This window comes from Pieris brassicae, chromosome 1 (genome assembly GCF_905147105.1).
Source record: "Pieris brassicae chromosome 1, ilPieBrab1.1, whole genome shotgun sequence".
Lineage (NCBI taxonomy): Eukaryota > Metazoa > Arthropoda > Insecta > Lepidoptera > Pieridae > Pieris > Pieris brassicae.
The window spans coordinates 15,256,191-15,275,757 of NC_059665.1; the positions used below are offsets into that span (position 1 = coordinate 15,256,191).

General features: G+C 33.6%; 1 protein-coding gene across 2 annotated transcripts; it reads right to left on the bottom strand.

Moving 5' to 3' along the window:
* Positions 1 to 939: 939 nt before the first annotated feature.
* LOC123713167 (histone acetyltransferase KAT2A) lies at positions 940 to 15,294 on the bottom strand. Of its 2 annotated transcripts, XM_045666715.1 has the most exons (20): positions 15,026 to 15,294; positions 14,482 to 14,660; positions 14,082 to 14,211; positions 13,819 to 13,964; positions 13,427 to 13,651; positions 13,198 to 13,247; positions 12,572 to 12,737; positions 11,721 to 11,856; positions 10,881 to 10,961; positions 10,176 to 10,330; positions 8,525 to 8,657; positions 7,286 to 7,358; positions 6,782 to 6,857; positions 6,383 to 6,527; positions 4,380 to 4,540; positions 3,625 to 3,702; positions 2,573 to 2,695; positions 2,203 to 2,293; positions 1,492 to 1,618; positions 940 to 1,407 (listed from the first exon to the last, which is right to left on the bottom strand). In XM_045666715.1, exons 1-20 carry the CDS (start codon positions 15,105 to 15,107, stop codon positions 1,341 to 1,343), a joined length of 2,424 nt encoding a protein of 807 aa, XP_045522671.1. In that variant the 5' UTR covers positions 15,108 to 15,294; the 3' UTR covers positions 940 to 1,340. The 2 variants fall into 2 exon arrangements, with proteins under 2 accessions (XP_045522671.1, XP_045522679.1); XM_045666723.1 differs by lacking the exon at positions 10,881 to 10,961.
* Between the last annotated feature and the right edge of the window lie 4,273 nt (positions 15,295 to 19,567).

The window sequence follows — 19,567 nt, forward strand, 5'->3', positions numbered from 1 at the left end:
AGGATTAAGCCACGGATCATCGGAGCAATCAACACGCTCGGGAAGTGTTGTTAGGACTAGGTCTAGGAGCCGCCCATTGTTGTTGTGGACAACATTACTTTGTTTTAAAATCATAAAAGACATGGTATGAAACAATAATTTAGATGATTCAGTATTCGCAGATTGTTGTAGGGTATCTGGAGAGGACGATGAGATGAGATAAGGTAAATTAAAGTCACTTGTAATTATGTAATAAGAAAATCCAGCGCTAGCGTGTATGTCATGCAGTTTTTGAAAGACTTTTATGTATGCAGAGGTGTGAGTAACGTAACAAGCATTGAGGAGGAGACCAGCGTATGTATATTCCCTCCAAATCCGGGGCTTCAAACTCAGTCAATGTGATAGATTTAATTCCTCTTTTCACCATGACTAAGACTCCAACGCCACCTTTTTTACGAGAGAACTGGAGGTTTTTGTTCTGTCGAAATACAATATACACTTTTGAGATATTGTGTTTCCATGCTATGACCAAGTCACACATAAGATTTGTAACATCGCACTTATTGTCGTCATTTGTTGCTATGTTGCTGTCATATTTAGAATCAACATAATCTATGTTCAGGTCGAATGAAGAGGTCACTAATCGATGTTGTTAGGTTAGCTAATTACGTGATATCTTAAGAAGAGATTTTCAGACCTAAGTAGGGACAATAGTCAATAAATTCACTTTCTTGCTATTACATGGATCTCACAACTGTTTATGGTAATAGAACGGCGTTGCGAGACATGCTTTTTTCGATGTATTCGATGGCATATATGTTTAAACGTTAATTTTGTGACTAAGTTAACTGTACCAATATATCTGTTATATTCGGTCGATAGGTTATAAAAGTGGTATTTATGAGTTATTACGTAAAGTTATTCCTCTCCATTCTCGTTTATACGTAAATAAAACAACAATTTGATGAACATTTTAATTCCTTAAATAAAAAACATCTACACAAGTAGGAGAAAAGCGCGTATAGTTTTTTACTCGACTCTTACAGCTAATGGTACAAATCACATTACTGTTCTAAGTACGTTTTGACTGCATTGTACAAAATGAATTTATCAAATTCTATTAAATTAAAAATACCTTGATAACAAACAACATATTATGTAACGTCAAGATTTTTTAGCTTCTATTTTATATTTCAGCTATGATTATGTAATTTCTAGGACGTTCTATTGGGTATTAAATAAAACAAAACCAACGATGTCTAATATTGAGATTTTTTTTCTTAAGTGAGCCGGCGCCTACCCTTGTTATACACCATAGTCCTATAATTATTAATAAATAATTGAGCTAATTTATTATTTATTCATTTATCCCAAAGGCCCGCTTCTTTCATCTTTGCCTGGAAGTATTTTTCTAATGTGTTTGCGCATCTAAAAAATAAACAGTGATGGTATAGTAAAATGATAATCATACTTTAATAATCTAATTCTCAGATAATAAATTAAAATAAATACCTATAATAATCAGTGTCAGGTGAGTTGTAGAGACGACAGTTGGTGAATATTCGTGTCATGTCCGCGATGAACAAGCGCCGAGACACGTAGTACCGCGCTTTAAGACGTTCCCCCATTGAACGTAAGTCTGTAAAAGTTAGAAAAACCTTACATTTGTTGCATAATACAAATACAATGAAATAACAAAAAATTAAGACGAGTCTATCTCTGACAAGCGATCTATACCAGGCGACCCTAGTCCGCGAAATTAACAAAAAATTTAGACTTACAGTTACAAAACTAGCATCTAAAAAGAAATTAAAAAAAAAATTAAGCTAGTCAGACACGAGTTATAATTAATAAGTACTAAAATACAATATAAATATATTACAAATGTCACGATAACAGAGTACGGATGGTTAACAGGTAGTTATGTAGAATACTTTAAAAATGATTATGCATATTAAGTTGCTACAATATGTCCGACCAAAATTTTTAATTAATTGTATATATAAAAAATATATTTTATTAGAGTGTAGGCAATGCTAAAAAACATTTCTGTTTTATTCATTAATAACTGATACTATTTAATTTTATACTATTAATAGAAGGTAGAAAAAATATGTTTTTTTGTCGTTGTAAAAACATATTAAAAGAGGGTAGGCAACAAGATTTTTTTCCCATTATTCACTATTGAAAGAGTGTTAATAATAAAGTCAATAAGTAACTTACCCATTGGATACTTAATATGGTCGTAGTAATCCGGTACCTCGGCTTTGTCTACCGGCTTGAGGAATGGCCAAGCAGCGCCGTGGTTTTTAACCTAAAAAAATTCTATATGAACACGTCCTATTAAGAGTACAAATAAAATCAAGTAACTTGCATGACAAGAAATACTTTCATTGGATCTGGTCCCACAGTGGCGCGACAAAAACTGTCTTAAAAGCTTAGTTAGTTAGTGACGCTTAGTTAATGACGGACATCGAGGGAATATTTACGGATACGGGGGGGGGGGGGGGGGGGGAATTTCGTGTTTTGCCCCGACGTCCGATCGTGCCAATGGTCAATGTTTACTAAACTTCATATCATCGTATATAGTTACCGCGTGCATTATATTCCTAAGTGGCGCTGGGTCTGCATCAGGCTGAGGTTCGGGTGCAGCGCGAGCTGCTCGCCATCCCGCTTCCCGGAGTCCAGGGATCACTTCTATTGGTATACTGCGTACCTATAAAAAGTGATACATTAGTTACAAATAATTTTTTTAAACAAAAGTACAGTCTCTTATCATTATAGCATAGACATAATTAGACAGAGAGATGAATAGATTTAATATTTAATATAGCACTTATATGTGCGGCAACGTCGTTCATTCGAAGCTCATATAATCTAATCGTCTCTTTCTGTCAAATTGTATTTATACTATGATGAAAAGAGATGTATTTTTTGGATGGACTACTTATAAATACACATCTATTTATAAGTAGTCTTACCATAAATACTGTTACATAAAAACTTTTATTTTTTTCAACTTTTTAATTATTTCGAATTTGGAACACGTTATTTTAAAAACTTCGCTCCATTTTACATATTTCGTGTATATTATCAAATTACGATATGGAATGGGGTATTCCAGAAAATAGGTTTGCAGTGATCGACTCGCACAAAGTGGGTATGAGGCAGACACTTCAACAGCTTGGTATTAGCCGAATGTTCGTATATCGTACTATCAACAGATACAAAAACAGTTTGTCAGTCGAAGACCGGAAAAGCGGCCGAGTGCCGCGTAGAAATACATAGGCTGTTAATGCCGTTAAAGTCAGAATTCGTCGAAACCACATTAGGAAGCAAATAAACTTATCGCGAGAAATAAAGATTGACGGCGAGATCGAGTCTCTTAAAAAACCCATCAGCCAAACAGATTAAAGGCCTGTATAAAAGCCAAAAGTGGCCATTTTGAATAGATTTTTTTTGCTGAGACTTTAATAAATATATAGGTATCAATTTTAATTATATTACATTATTTGTAACACTTATCGCTGGACAAGGTAGAATATTTTTGTTAAATTAAGTTCAATTAAAAGGCGTAACAAATAAACATTTTGTATTAAAACTCTAAAGGAGGGAAATAAATAAATATATTTCTTTTGAACTTACCCCTTCTTTGAAACATGTCAGCCCGGGATGTATTTTCCTCACTTCCTTTTGTCTCATATCTATTAGCTTCTTTACAATCTGAAATTAATAAGTATTCGTTATTTCGTACGGTTAACAAAACTTTTTAATCACGGACTCAGGGGTTGTAAACAAATATAGATAAAAATCAACGAAACAGACGCAAAATGTGTTTCGCTTGTGTTTGTATTCGCAGGTGCCACTCGTTCCTTACAAAAATAAGAAAAACATAGAATCACCACTAAACACGGAGATGGAATTTTAATATAAAAATAATTAGTTAAAATCAACCTCTTAAAATGGAGTTAACAACAAGATGCGAAAATAGAAACTGTGCATAGGAGGGTGAGCTTTTTTTAATGAAAATAGTACGATAGGCCTACAATCTAAAATGCCATACTTAAATCTAGTTTCAAAAGCTGTTAAACAAAATTTTTCAAGAGGAGATTGTGACTTGAGATACTTTGTCTACTAAATTTTAGTATCGAAATCGAAAATTAACAATATCAATCGTTAGAGATCTTTCATATAACAAGGGATAACGCAAGTGCGTTGTCGTATAATTGAGCATATAAAATTTACACTGGGAATAAAAGTATTTTTTGTACATAGGCGTTCAAGTATTACGTAAGCAGATTTCCTGCAATGTATCCCCTCTTGTCAGCAAAATTAAGCAAAGCTCTCAAATACATAGATGTATTAATTTTTTGTTTATTCGTTTTAAAAGTATAGTTTACCTCCTTTTGCCGCCTTATAACAGACGTGAATTTGGTGTACACTATTCTAGGATTCAGTTCGCAGTGCATCAAAGTGGCGCCCTCATAGTCCTTTATATACCCTTGGTACATGGCTCGTGGTAGTTTTATGTCCTTACTAAAACCTTGCTTCTTGAAATAGCCTGAAATAATAAAAATATGATGATTGTCTAAATTCATAAAATGCATGCATGTGTAAAACGCGATAGCGACGTTAAAGAAATATACAGTTAGGATTTAATGTTTATGTTAAAAGTATTCTCAGTCATTCTCGTCGATCTCCACCACGACCTGGAGCTCCCTACCATAGCCCAATGGATGAATTTGGCGTCCACACGCCACTTTGACAAGGTTAAACACCATCCCAATTCGCTGGTGCGTAAAAGCATCAACTACTACCCCTTCCCGACAAAAAAGGCTCGTAGGAGGCCTCGACACACTAACGGATCCGTACGATCCAATTACTGTAGCAAACGATAAATTAAAAGCCACCCGCGCAGCTAATAATAACAAAAACAGCCAAACACAGATTAGGGTAAAAAACCGCCTCCATCGGGGACTACAGTGGGCTTCCGTCCTGCCCTCCAGCCGATTGACCACCCAGCGACAGCCCAAGCCGAGGTTCGAGTCTCACAGGAGACGCCCTTGCGCTAGCCGCGGGATAAAACGCCATTCTGGTCGAGCTACGCTCGCCAAAACAGCCCGAGCTGAGCTGTAAAGGCCCTTAAGGCCAACAGTGAGATTCCATTTTAAAAAAAGTATTCAGTAATATACGAGTCCCTCTATGGATAATAAAGCCTTTGCGTTAAACTTGTCTTTATATATTTCCAAAGTTTTGTCCCATAACACTTCTCTGTCGTCCACTAAAGTTATAAACGTTTCGTAATCAAAACTTTCCATGGTAATTTCTTAAAAAGGTACGCACGTACACGTTCGTACGCGGCCGGTAATGGACTCAAACTGAGGAAACGCGGGCGGCGTCGGCGCGGCGACGGCATCGTGTGCAGGAACGCTTATTCATCTACATCTTATTGACATATTTTTATCTTATTGACAATTTTTTTCAACTTATTGACAAAAATAACATTTCTGCTTTTCTATTCTGCGGCCGTCTTTCATTTTTTTCCATCCTATTTTATTTTGTGTCACCGTCATCCAATTTTTTTTTCAGCTTTCGACCCCGTCTGCGCATCGCTCTATTGGTCTGCCGTTTTTTTTGGACCAGTCCATTCGGGTACTGCTTTAGACCATCTGTCTTCTGTATCCGGCCCATCTCCATTTAAGTTGTAGGGAACGTTACTCAGAATCAATTATTTTTGTTTTTCTACGAATATTTGAATCCCGAGAATACTTTTTCCCATCGCACGCTGGCAGGAACGTATTTTGGCTTTTTTAAAAATCCAAGTTTGTGCTCCATATGTAAGGCAAGGCAGCACGAATTCACCACCTACTTTTTTAGTTTAAGTCAAAGCTTATCTTTGATAATAATAATGTAGTTTAAACATTCCGTACATTAGTCTATTTATGTCAATAGGTGGGTATATTATACAACGTATATAGAAATTCCTATACTTATTAATTAGAGGAGAGTTGTACTCGGTAAAAGACAGACAGACAGGTGCTGTCCCACCATTTATCAACTTTAACCTTAGACTTAAAAAAAAAAACAATTCTAATACATTGTCATTTAATTTATCAAATTAATTAATTGATAAATACATTAAATTATTTGTTAAATGTCTGGTTGACAAATAAAAGTGTCTTTGTTAATAATAATTGTTATATTAACAAAGCCATAGAGATCACATAATATGCAATTTTTTAAAACAAAAAAAATTACTATAAGTAATTTAATTATGCTCATAATTCCCTGTCAAGCAAGCTTTCGGGTTGGAAGGCAAAGAAGCCTGATATTTGCCAAAAAATTAATAATGGAGAAGTAGAAATGTCTCTCTGATAATTGGACATGCCCATTATCAACTTACCAATAGCAAATTCATCAGCGAAGGTCAAAAAATGCAAAATATTGTTTCGTATGTGATAATCCTTGAGATGATTCATGAGATGGGTTCCGTAGCCTTTCACCTGCTCGTTAGATGTTACTGCGCAGAATACCACTTCGCTAAATCCCTACAAAGATAAATACTATTTAATGTATATTTAAGTCAACTTTGGATGGTATATAAGAAACAAGTGTATTTTTCGTTATTTTTCAATTTTCACTAATTTTTACCAATATGTTTTTTGTCGGGCAAGTTTTCTATATACGTCTTAAATTAAAAAAAAACCATTTGTAAATCTAAAACTCATTGACATTAAAATCAGCCCGGCCGTTTAGGAGGTTAATTAAATACTATTATATATTTACTGATAGAATTACTCACTTGTGAATGGAAAGTTCTGAAGCAAATGCCTCCAATTGGTCGTCCTTCTTTAATTAATGCTAACGTTTTGTGTTTACTGCAAAAACAAAGCAATAGCATTTTTAACCGACTCCAAAAAAGTACACTAAATATCGTAGCTGTCAAACAAGAGAAAATTGAGATGATCATTTTATTTGGTTTTAAATCAAACTCAAAATTAGGAAACAGTTCAAAGTTCATCAAATATTGGTTCAGTCGACATATCCACGTGTTTCTGGAAGGAATATATGTATGTGCTAAGGTAAATAATGTTAACAGGTATTTGTATCAAATATCTGTCTTAATTACTTTATCATTTTTAAACAAACCAACTCTGAAATTATTCTAATTATTTTTGAACAATTCATATCTGAAAATACCACAGATAGCGATCGATCGATCGAATCGATCAACAATTTCTTTTATGTCAATTGCTTGTTGACAGATGCCAGCTGAAGCGTCGAGTGCAAACTGTCAAATACTTACGGATCAAAGACCAATTGCGATATGTATTCTTTCGTCATTTCTGGAAGCTGATGCGAGAAGACATTATGTAGACCTGCAACCACGTTTTATTGGTGCACTTTCAAAATCAGGTTTCTATTACCAAATATTATATTATAAGATATAAACAGTGTAATCTCTATAACTCAAACCTTGCTAAGTCAAAAAAAATGCCATTCTCTTCCGCTGAAACCTTAAAGTACGCGGTATCTCGAATTACATTTAGACTTTGTATCTAGAACAAAACGTTATTTTCCTATGAAGTATTGATAATACATTTTTATACTCTTTAACTCGAATTTTAAAAAAAGGAGACTCCATAAGTCGTAGTAGTATAGCTTACTGCATTAATATGTAATTCGTTGATATATGTAAAACTTATATATATTAATAATACAAAGCTTAAGTTAGATTGTTATTCAAATTCGACTCGACAAATCCAAAAATACACTTAGAATCCTCAGTAATTTCAGCAGTTAAATCATATGTATCTCGAAGTTCTTGTAAACTCGATATTTTTGCATTTCCCTTGACATTAGAGTTATAGATATTCCACTGTCTATATAACTTCTTCGATACAAAAACTCTTCTCGGGATTTGCTGCGTCTGCGTCGGGCCTGATTTCTTATTTTCTCGTGTATATGTCGCAGCCAACTAGCGTAATTAGCCGTTCAATTAACAGCCTTTTAACTAAACGGCGCCGTTTAACTAACGGCCTGAAAGATATTCAGCCGTAGCGTTTGTTACCACATTTATTAACCTGGCTGGCTAATGCTTAGGTCATTCGTACGATACAGTCATTATTTGGCAGAAATAGATGAAACATACGACATTTAAAATTAAATTGCTTAAGTCAGTCAAAAACATTATTATCACTGTACTCTTGCATCGTACTTTTTGTTTTTCATGGAACTTTGGATAACACCATCAAAGTTGTGGTTTGCCGAACATCTTTCAGGTCCTTAGGTAAAAAGGCCAGTTGGCTGCGACATAAACACGCGTATATCTTATTTCTTACATATTTGATAAATACTTGATTGTTGTAGTTTTCAATGAATTAACTTCATGACAATGATAAATTTTTGGACAGAAACTCAGGCAAGTAAACACGAGACAACTTTATTTAAAGCGGATTAAGAATAATTAGTACCGGACCCAGGAACCGTACAAAGGCTATGCGCCTCCAGTGCTACAGCTGATAGTAACATAGAAAATAAGTACCTATAAGCCATAGCATAGTCTGTTTATTAACAGGTCCAGTGAGGGAGTTTCCGATCACATGGAACTCAATCAACTTGCGCTGCTCCTCCACTTTGGCCGCCTCGTCGCGTGGTGCTTGCATTTGAAATAGCGCCTGCCAAAGACATTTTAAGAATATTATTCTCTGTGTACCTGCTTTATTTCGTTTGAACCATGCAATTTTCTATGAATAGACAATGCAGCTAAAAATTATTAGCTATTTTGGATCTAGCCGTTACTTCGCGAAATGAACTATGGCGTTCGACTGAGGGAAACTCTCAACTGGAAATAATAATCCGTTTTTGCGACTTATTTGTAGTTTAATAAAAATAAACGTTGTACCTAATATTTTATAAACTAAAATTTAGCAGTGTCTTAATGAATTTTTTTCCTCTTGTAAGCCGGTACGATGCGGGGTGGGTATTAAAAATCACCAAAAATTGCGTGACGTAACTTAAACGATCCCTTACAGATAAATTTTTATGCGCTAAAGCATGTTTATTATAAATACTTACTTGATCTTATTACTGAGACGAGATACTATTATCTGTACATAGTCTATACTAACCTAAGATATTCTGGAGATAGCCCACATAGATAAAAAATTATCACGTATCGCAATATTGATCTGGTCCACTTAGGTCCAGTAACCGAACAGATCAAGACGATTTTTGGTGGATAAACAACAAACTTATTCAGAAGTTCTTTAAGAAATTAATATATTATAATATTAGTAATATAATATTAATAGAATTACTAACAAGTAATTCTCGTTTACCTAATTTTACTTTCTTGAAGTGACAGCAACTACCTTTATACAAAACTTAATGCCTGTCGCATTAAGTTACTTAAAAACAAATAAAGTCGCAATAATATATCACTGTTTCACCAAGTTCATAATATTTGGTGGTCAGAATATAATAATAAATTATTACGTTCTAGACATTCGTACAAATTATCGTCGTAATATGCGGTTACGGTTACGTAATTATGTTTAAACAGTGAAACAAACGTAAAAAAAGGTTTTGCTTTTTACTCTAATTAGATAAATTAATTTATATTTTGTTATATTAGTTTATTTGTTATATTTTGTTAAGTTAATTCTCATTCAAACAGGTTGTGTAACTATGTTCGAATATGAATCAAATGACGATGATGTCTGATTAGCATAATTTATAATTGTTTGATTTATGTAATAATTTTTTAATTTAAATAGGTAGCGTGTTTATTAAATTTTGAATAATGAAGTCTAATGTGTTTTTCACATATAAATTATTGTATTTGGGTAATAGAAATTTGTTTTTTAATTTACTGCGTGTTGAGCAGTGATAGTTAGTTTTTATTGTTTTGAGGGTAATTTTCTGTAATTTGAGTCAGGGAGCGTTCAAGTATTACGTAACGAATTTAGGGGGGGGGGGGTCTGTCTTCTTGTAAAACGTTACTATTTGATACAGAAAAGTTACGGTGCGATTAATAATACTTGAACGCTCCCTTAATAGTTTTTTTTACTATTAACCACTACACTAAATACATAACACCAAAGTTTCATTAGTCAAATAGGAATAAATTTGTTCCACAAGTTTCCTGACTTATTTTTGATATCAACGTTTCGAAAACATAAGTTTATACTCACATCGGGTCCACACATGTAGTTTGGATCAGAAATGGTTGCTACAATTTCAGCGACAGTTCGTTCGCTGACGTCATCGCTCTCTTCTACCCTACGTCTCTTTCCCCCGATGGAGACGTCCGACCCGGAACGCTTGAGGTTCTCTTGTTTTATCGTTCCTATATAAAGAGTTTCTATAATGAGTTTAAACCGTTTAGTGACTCAGGGAACTTTAAATGAAGAAATAAAGGTGCATATATCGTTTTTAATTTCTTTTAATTCTACATGAGTGATTGTATATAGAAATATGTATTTTTTTATTTTTGCAAAATTTATTTTAATTAATATAAACCGGAAGTATTTTCATGTAGAAAAAAAAGCTTTAAAATTTATCTTAAAATCCGAAAAAATACAATACGAATAGCTTTAATCCGTTCAAAAAGTGTTTTTCTTAACGTGTAAAAGCTATTATAACAAAAGACAATACTAAATCCAATACCTCCAAATTTATATCATTAAATGTAATAAACAACACAATAACATATTAACAAAAACGCAGATCGCAATATTCAATTGTTTTCTATTTATATTCCGCACTTATAATTTTCGTTTTCAAATGCGTTCTCTACCCTGTATTATCTGTATATGAAACATGGAAATAATGATTTGTTAGTAAGCGTTATATAAATGAATATGGATACGAATTAATATTCCGCATGACATATGTACCTGACGAAAGCGACACCGTGGTAAAGCCATCTTTGCTTTCTCCTGTCGCGGTGACGCGTTCGAATTCACCGCGTTTTCCAGCTGATAACAATGGTTCAACATTATATCCTATAACTTAGATATCTCTGTTATTTAAAAGAAAGCTGGCAAATGAAGATTATATTATTGGTGATTTATTACAAATTAAGCAATGTTCTATTTTATTACTTAAAATTAATATTCAAAAATATACTTTTTTATTATACAAACAGTTATACACAGGGTTAACTATTTTTTTTTATTAACCCTATTAAAATTCATGTAGTATGTTGTTAAAAAAATATTTATTTCTGTATATTATGTGTTTGTTAAAATGATTCATAGTTTAAACTAAGGTTTTGAACATACACGACAAAGTGAAAAGCGATGAAAAATGATTATGACTCTGTGTTAAGGAAAGCAATGAGCTTGGTTAGTAAAAAATAAATATTTGAATATTGTGAAGCCTTTCAGTATATGGAATCGGCTAGGTACAAATTTGTTTCTAGTTTATTGGCCAACATTCCAACCCAAAACAATCCTATATATCATAGAAGCTATGACTTTCAGCGCTAGTATACTGCAACATCGAATAGAGATAGCGATCCCATATATTAATAAGGCTGATGCCACAAGCTTGGGAGTCCCGTGGTACAAAAACTTTATATATTAGTTGAGTCGTGTTTTTATTGGTAAAGGGTGTTAGGGGGTTAACTTTTTTAATGCATAAAGTTAGTCCATAGAGAAAGTATGAGGACAAGACTGACAATTAACAAGTCTAAATACTAATTGACAAGCTGATCATAGATATAAATAACTTACGTGTTTTATCCAATATAGTCTGCAAGTGGTTGGACGGCATCTGCTTGAAGTCCGGATCCCAGATGGGAGAGTTTGCGCTGAAGATCTCCTCTTCCAACAAACCAAGAAACCGTGGAAAGTGGTTTAGTACTAGAACCTGGTTAATAGATAATCTATATAACAATTTTAAAAAAAATTGAGTTTATCAAAAATATTAAAGTAACCGTAACAAAAATGTGTACGTGTACTAGTGTACACACGAAAGAAGTGAAACTTCTTTATAACCTTATTATTTTTCGAATAATGATCTACTATATGCAACTTTACAGAAATTGGTTAAATAAGATAAAGTTTAACAAAGGGTTTTTATTATCATAGACATGAATACAAATAATACAATTATTTCATTTTACTTTATTACTACTAAGATTATTATAGAATTTCATTAATTGTAATAGAATTATTACTATTATTGTAATCGTTATTATATATTTTTCTTATTAATAACTTCGAATCAACCGTGGTAACGGAATAGTGTGACGCATAACCAGAAAATGTGACGCGTAACCGAAAAATGTGACGGTAATTTTTTTTACAACGCCGATAAAGAAGTTTCACTCAAAAAAATTATAACTTTTAAATGTTTCAATTGTGAAACCTTTATTCCTTTGTGTTTAACTTAATATTACAAAGCAGAAAGAAAATAGTAAATTTAACAATCAGTGTTTGTTAGTTTTAAAATGTAACATATGTTGTTAATTGTGTTCTTGACAAAATTTTAACCTACGTTACAATTGGTAATTTCTCCTGCTCTCAATTAGAAGTTAAATATACCTACTACATGTTAAATATAACTACTAAAATAAACTTACTCTTTTCTCCGGTGGCATTCTATCTCTTTCCGAATGGCACTTGTCCATTAATTGTCTACACACAGATTTGAAGACTGCTCTGAGGAGAGTCCTTCCGAATACCAAAGAGGTATCATAGTGGGGTAGGGAGTCACAGAATGCTGGCACATGGCAGAATACGAGCCATCTGAAATTATGTTTTCGGTTTAAACTAGGAAATATTTATTCTGAACAAAAATCTGTCTTAACACTTTACACTAATACTAAGGTTGATTTTATATTTTGCAGTTCTTTGATGATATACTAAGTGTAATGGATGGCCTTTTTGCATTTATTCAATATTTTACAGGTAAATTGTCCTAAGAGAGTTATTGTTCTTGATTTTTTTTAAGATAATAAATAAAGTGCCCCAGACCATGAACATCTTAATTAAATATTAATTAACAGTTTAACAATTATTATACATGTAACAGATGTAGCCTTAAGCAAGACAGGTGCTAGACAATATATAAGACAAGACATAAGAGATATTTTTAGATAATAGAAATTGAGGCTTTTAGTAACAAAGATAGATATATTAAGTAATAAAGTAGAGATTTCTAATGTTATAACTTTTCAATAAAGATATATAAATTGAAAAAAAATACCTTGTATAGTTAATTTGATAGGCTGATATATCTTCTGGGTTTGAAACTTGCTGAAAAAACAATTATAAGAAACTATAAAATCATTTTGTCTATGAAAATTTCATATAAGGTTCAAATAATAATCAAATCTATTCAACTCTACTAGTTAATTCAATATTACAATCGTTTCTTTCAGGTTAATATCTCTTAGTTAAATATGGCAAAATAATGTTAACAGAAAATATATTACCAATTTCCGAACACTTGGTGTTTCAAAATTCCAGTGGTTAAAGCAGTGCAGGAACATTTTAGCTAAGTCATACATAGTCTGCCATTCTCTTTGAGGTAGTGCGTTGAATTTATATAGAACAAAGTTGGTAATTGCTCGTGCTATAGATGGCTTTTCAAATGGAGGCTGCCCTAATGGCCCATCTATTTGAGGCTCAGAGCGAGTAAGAATACATTTTCTTAACAGCTGCAAAATAAAAAATTGTATGTAGGCAGATAGTTTGATACAATTTCAATCAACATTTAAAGTGAAAACTGTTTTAAATTCCGGCAACTGACGGAAACATTGGTCAATTTCAGTCATATAATAAATTTCAATATTAATAAAAGTAAATTAAATTAATTTAATATTACCTTAAATAAAAAGTAATAAACTCTCTTAGTGTCTTGATCATCTTCTCTGTGCATAGACATAAATATATTCTCAACATCAACTACTGCTGCTAAGAGCCTATTTATTTCGGCACCTGATAATCCTTGAAGTTGGGTGACATGTTTTTCTGGAAATATTTAAAAACTTATGTTACAACAGAAGAATCAAGAGTGTTGACTCAAACAGTAAAGTGTCTTGAGTTATTCAATGAAACTGAATCTATATTACTGAGTTTAAATATTACCTAATATATGATTACAATTCCTACAGGGATCTGTAAAGTTAGCAAGTGGCTGATTATCAGTTCTGGCATTTGGTCTCACTGTCTGCTGAGCTGCAGGAGTCTTCCAACCATTGCAGTTACATTCAGGTGTCTATAAATAAAACATTGTAGAAATCATTTCAATTTATTTCATAGTTGATAAAACTCAAGTAAGAATATGTCTTAAATTATACATTATATCTATAAATAAATAAAATTATATCATATTTTTTTTAAGTAATCTTAAGATAAGTTATCATTGACATCATTGTTAACAATAAGAACATGCATATATTTTACATTTCATGCACTGTCTACTTTTATTATTACTTAATGGGAGTAAAAATAAAGTGTAAACAATTTTAAAAACTATACTTATTACCTGACATGCAGAATAAATTGCCAATTTTAATAATTTCTTGTTATGAGGCCAATTGTAAACTTGCAGTTTTCGTTGTTGTATTCTTTGCAAATTTGACTGCCTAGATGCCTGTCCCTCGCTGCTAGCAGGAGTTGCAGCATTACTTGATGAACCATCATCAGCATTTGCACTTGTTGTGGCTTGATACAATATAAAATATGGTATTAAAGTGTAAAGCTAAATATACAATGGAATAAAATTAATTGTTGAGGAATGTAAGTTGCAAGGAAAAATCGATCAACCAAAACACAATATCGCCATCTTTTCATTATTAACAGCATTAGTATCACAGTGAAAACCTATAATACTAGTACACTTTTAATAGAGTTAAGGATATTTAGATATTTATTTTATTTTATTACAGAAGTACTTTATAATAATTAGCGTTATCTTTTTATATTACTTTATTTATGGGTTTATTATTTATAAGCACAACTTTAGTAAGTGGTGTTGTAATTATTTAATAAGTAAAAGAGTAGTCCTATTATTTTATTTGTTTGTTTACCTTCATGTGCGTGTGTTTGCGCGGAATCCGCGTCTGCTCCAATCGCTATAGCGTTTATGTCATCTGTCAACGGCGTCGACATTTTAGCGAAAAAGATTTTTAATATTCTCTTCTAATGATTAAAATAGAGGCACATTATAGAATTATAATATACTAATTGAATACACTAATGTTTTTAGAAAACTGTTCGACCCAATTGACCGAAAAGCAAGAAATCAACACGACATGCAGTGAAGATTGAACAAACTTGTTTTAAAGTCGTTTCTTAATCGTCGTTGTCACGGGTAAGCGAATGACAATGGACGCAGGGGTTGTCATCCATATTAATCTTTCACTAAAAACAGGATCAATATTATAGACTATAGATTTCATACAGTCATTTCTTTGAATTAAATTCCTTTATCCGTCCATCCGTTTAATATCACACGTTATAGAGAAATTGTGCTTGCATTTACAGTAACATTTTCCAAACATTTTTAATGGATCGACAATTCAGAGTAAAACTGCACTAAAGTGGGAGAGGATGTAATTGTCTAGTTGCTTATACAGTGCGTCACATGACTGGGACATCAAGAGAAAGTACCTTAAATATCGCATAATTTCCTATGATATTACGGGGAATACTCGATATGATAAGGCTCAGTTCTGTTTGTAACATTGTCGTTTCGGTTTATTTACAGCAAATCTTTCAGGTATGCTCAAAAGAAAAATCTAATGGTATTAGGTCTGGGGATCAGGTCGGCCATCTAATTGGTCTATTTGTACCAGTACAAGTAGAAAAACATTGATTTAGAAACTTTGCTGCTCTCCGACTATTATGAGCCGAAGCTCCAATTTGTTGGAATATTAAGATTTCTTATCTTATCTCCTAAAATTTGTAGTATTTCAAATACTTTTCTGTGTTCAAGGTAAAACGGTAAAAAAAAACTGTTTTTTTTTAATTCCGCACCAACAGTTGTCTGAAAAACGCACTTGGTTATTCGTTTCAGTGACTCGTAGGGGAATTTCTTTAGACCAAAGCGAATATTTGTTGCGGCTATATATACCGTTATTGCTTAAGTTAGATTCGTCTGCCCAAATAATATTATCCAAACAATTAGGAACTTCGAGCAAGCTTGCCTAGTAATAAAGATATAATTTTTTTCTCCATTCTGTATACAAAATGGCTGGCTATAGCCGGAAGTAAATTTTGATCCAATCAGCCTTTAACCATTTTTTTTTAAATACACGGTGTATTTTACTTTTTGAAACTCCAATTTCATTTTCACCTTCCCTCACCAATGTTTTCCAAAAAGCATCAAGCAAGCATTTCGATCAATACGTTCCAGTGTTCAAATTATTCATAAGCCTTTTTAAAACTTTACGAGAGGATGTTTGTCTGTCAGGATATTTTACGCTATACAACGGAAAATTTCGAGAGATATCTTTATTGCTCAAAAATTTTAATCTAAACGTCAGGTACGTTATGCCATGTCCGCAATAAATTACACACGTGTGTAATGAATGAAGACTAAACAGATCCGAAAAGCAAATCAAAAGCAAACAAACTATTGCATTTTCAAGTTAAAGAAAAAAAAATATTTGTTTTCTTTTTAAAGTTCTTCTTTTCTTACACAGTATGCTATCAAATAAACACTCTCATAAATTGTTCCATTTTCAAATTTAACAAAATTCTTTTTGTTTCAAATTTCCTTTCTGTTTTGCTTACCGGACATATCATATACTAAGTGTTATTATTTAATTTGCTAGTTCACTTATAATAAGGAAAACAGTGATAGGAAGCCTTTTATTAAGTGGGTACTTATTTGCGAATAATCAATGCTATCTATGGAATGATAATATGGTTTTTTTAAACGTAATCGTCGGCTAATAATAATATTAAACAATTACTTTGACTCTGCGTCTTCTGAATCTTCGGAGTTGGAGAGTTGTTTGAATTAATACCTGCATCTGTGTTTCATCGGACGTCGAGGCAGAATATGAAATTCCACCCGTATCACTCGACGTCCGCCGTACCACAACTGAGCGTTTTTCTAGGCAGTTTTTGCCGCGCACCACCACTATGTGGAACCAGCTGCCCACTGATGTATTTCCAATACCATTCGACTTAGGGTCCTTCAATACTTCGTACCAATTTTAAAAGGCCGGCAACGCACTTGCGAGCCCTCTGGCATTGAGAGTGGCCTCCTATTACATAAAAAAATTGACGCAATGTATTAACTATGAAAACATCACAGATGTGATCTAATATGAGACGTTTTCATAATATACCAGTTGCCCCCGCGACCTTCGTTTCTCCTTAATGTAGTTTTAGTTAGCCTTAATACCGTGCCACGAAAGAATAATTTCACTGTATTATCGTCACTCGTTTTAACTACAAAATAAATTTTATTTATACTTTAGCGTCAATAACACGTGGTAATCATGATATTGAATTGTAGCTTATATGACACGTTTGTCGGTTTACCATCGCAGTGCCATCTATTGATTACTTACTCAATCCAGTCGAAAAGTATCGACATGTGTTAGAATCTTTTGGAGTTAACAGATAATTGCGACTGTCAATTAATTATAGACAAATAATTTGCAATAAAATAAAATTGCGACTATAATTAAAGATCTAAGCTAAGCTCTTAAGTTGGACCAGACTGCTCACGGTGTGCCAATTTAATTTAAAATCGGTTAAGTAGTTTAGGAGTCCATCGCGGACAAACATCGTGACAGGAGATTTATATATATTAGGTCCTTACATATGAAATTGGCGTTTTGTCGTACTGGCCACTTTGACCTCAAATACCTCCTCTTTGGTTAGGAATTTCAAATTGAAATTTGTACAGCTATTTACTCATGTATTTGTGCTTCGATGACCGTCATTCATTTGTTTTTTTCTTCTGTTTTTTTCTGTTTGCGTCACTCATTTTACAAAATGGAAAACTTAAAGTATCGCATTATTTACGAGGACGAGTTCCGCCGTGGCACTAGTGCTGCCGAAACGACTCAAAGGGTGAATGATGTGTATGGCGGTCATGTTGCAAAAGAAAACACAGTTCGTTTTTGGTTCCAACGTTTTCGTTCTGGAAATTTCGACCTGCAGAACAAGCCCCGTGGACGGCCTGATACCCAAGTTGATAATGAAGTATTGAAGGCTATTGTGGAAGTGGATCCATTGAAAACCACGTCCGAGTTAGCTGCAGGCTGCGGTGTTAGTGATAAAACTGTTTTAATTCACTTGAAGCAAATTGGGAAAATTAAAAAGCTTGAAAGGTGGGTACCTAACGAATTGAATGAAGCAAACCGGCAAACGCGCATCGACTGCTGCGTTACATTACTGAACCGGCACAATAATGAAGGTATTTTAAACCGAATCACTACCTGTGATGAAAAATGGATTCTTTACGATAATCGGAAGCGCTGAGCGCAATGGTTGGATCCTGGCCAGCCAGCCAAATCCTGCCCCAAGCGAAAATTAACCCCAAAAATGTTACTTGTAAGCGTTTGGTGGACTAGTGCCGGTATTGTTCATTGCAGTTTTCTCAAATCTGGCCAGACTATTACGGCTGATGTCTATTGTCAACAATTGCAAACCATGATGGAAAAGCTAGCGGATAAACAACCTAGGCTGGTCAATCGCTCCACGTCACTGCTACTTCACGACAACGCTAGATCACACACTGCACAACAGACGGCTACCAAATTAGAAGAGCTTCAATTGGAATTTCTAAGATATCCTCCGTACTCCCCGCACCTTGCTCTAACAGATTACCATTTTTTTCGAAATTTGGACAACTTCTTGCAAGGGAAAAAATTTAACTCTGATGGGGCAGTCCAAATCGCCTTCACAGATTTTATTGATTCCCGTCCGACTGGTTTTTTTTGTAAAGGGATCAATGAATTACCTATGAGATGGCAAAAGTGCATAGAAAACAATGGTTCATACTTTGATTAATTAAATATATTATATTTAAAAATATTCGACTTTTTGTTCCTCCCATACAAAACGCCAATTTCATATCTAAGGACCTAATATTAGGTCCTTACATATGAAATTGGCGTATTTCGTACTGGCCCCTTTAATCACGATGTTCTCCTCTTTGGTAAGGAATTCCAAACTCAAATTTGTACCGCTATTTACTCATGTATTTGTGCTTCGATGACCGTCATTCATTTGTTTTTTCTTCTGTTTTTTTCTGTTTGCGTCACTTATTTTACAAAATGGAAAACTTAAAGTATCGCATTATTTACGAGTACGAGTTCCGCAGTGGCACTAGTGCCGCGGAAACGACTCGAAGGGTGAATGATGTGTATGGCGGTCATGTTGCAAAAGAAAACACAGTTCGTTTTTGGTTCCAACGTTTTTGTTCTGGAAATTTCGACCTGCAGAACAAGCCCCGTGGACGGCCTGAGACCCAAGTTGATAATGAAGTATTGAAGGCTATTGTGGAAGCGGATCCATCGCAAACCATGTCCGAGTTAGCTGCAGGCTGCGGTGTTAGTGATAAAACTGTGTTAATTCACTTGAAGCAAATTGGGAAGATTAAAAAG

Coding starts and splice junctions, on each gene's coding strand:
- LOC123713167 (XM_045666715.1), bottom strand. CDS start 15,107: ATGTCGACGCCGTTGACAGATGACATAAACGCTATAGCGATTGGAGCA. Junction 12,738..13,197: donor TATCAAATTAACTATACAAG/GTATTTTTTTTC, acceptor ACATAATTTCAG/ATGGCTCGTATTCTGCCATG. Junction 6,858..7,285: donor TCGCAATTGGTCTTTGATCC/GTAAGTATTTGA, acceptor TTGTTTTTGCAG/TAAACACAAAACGTTAGCAT.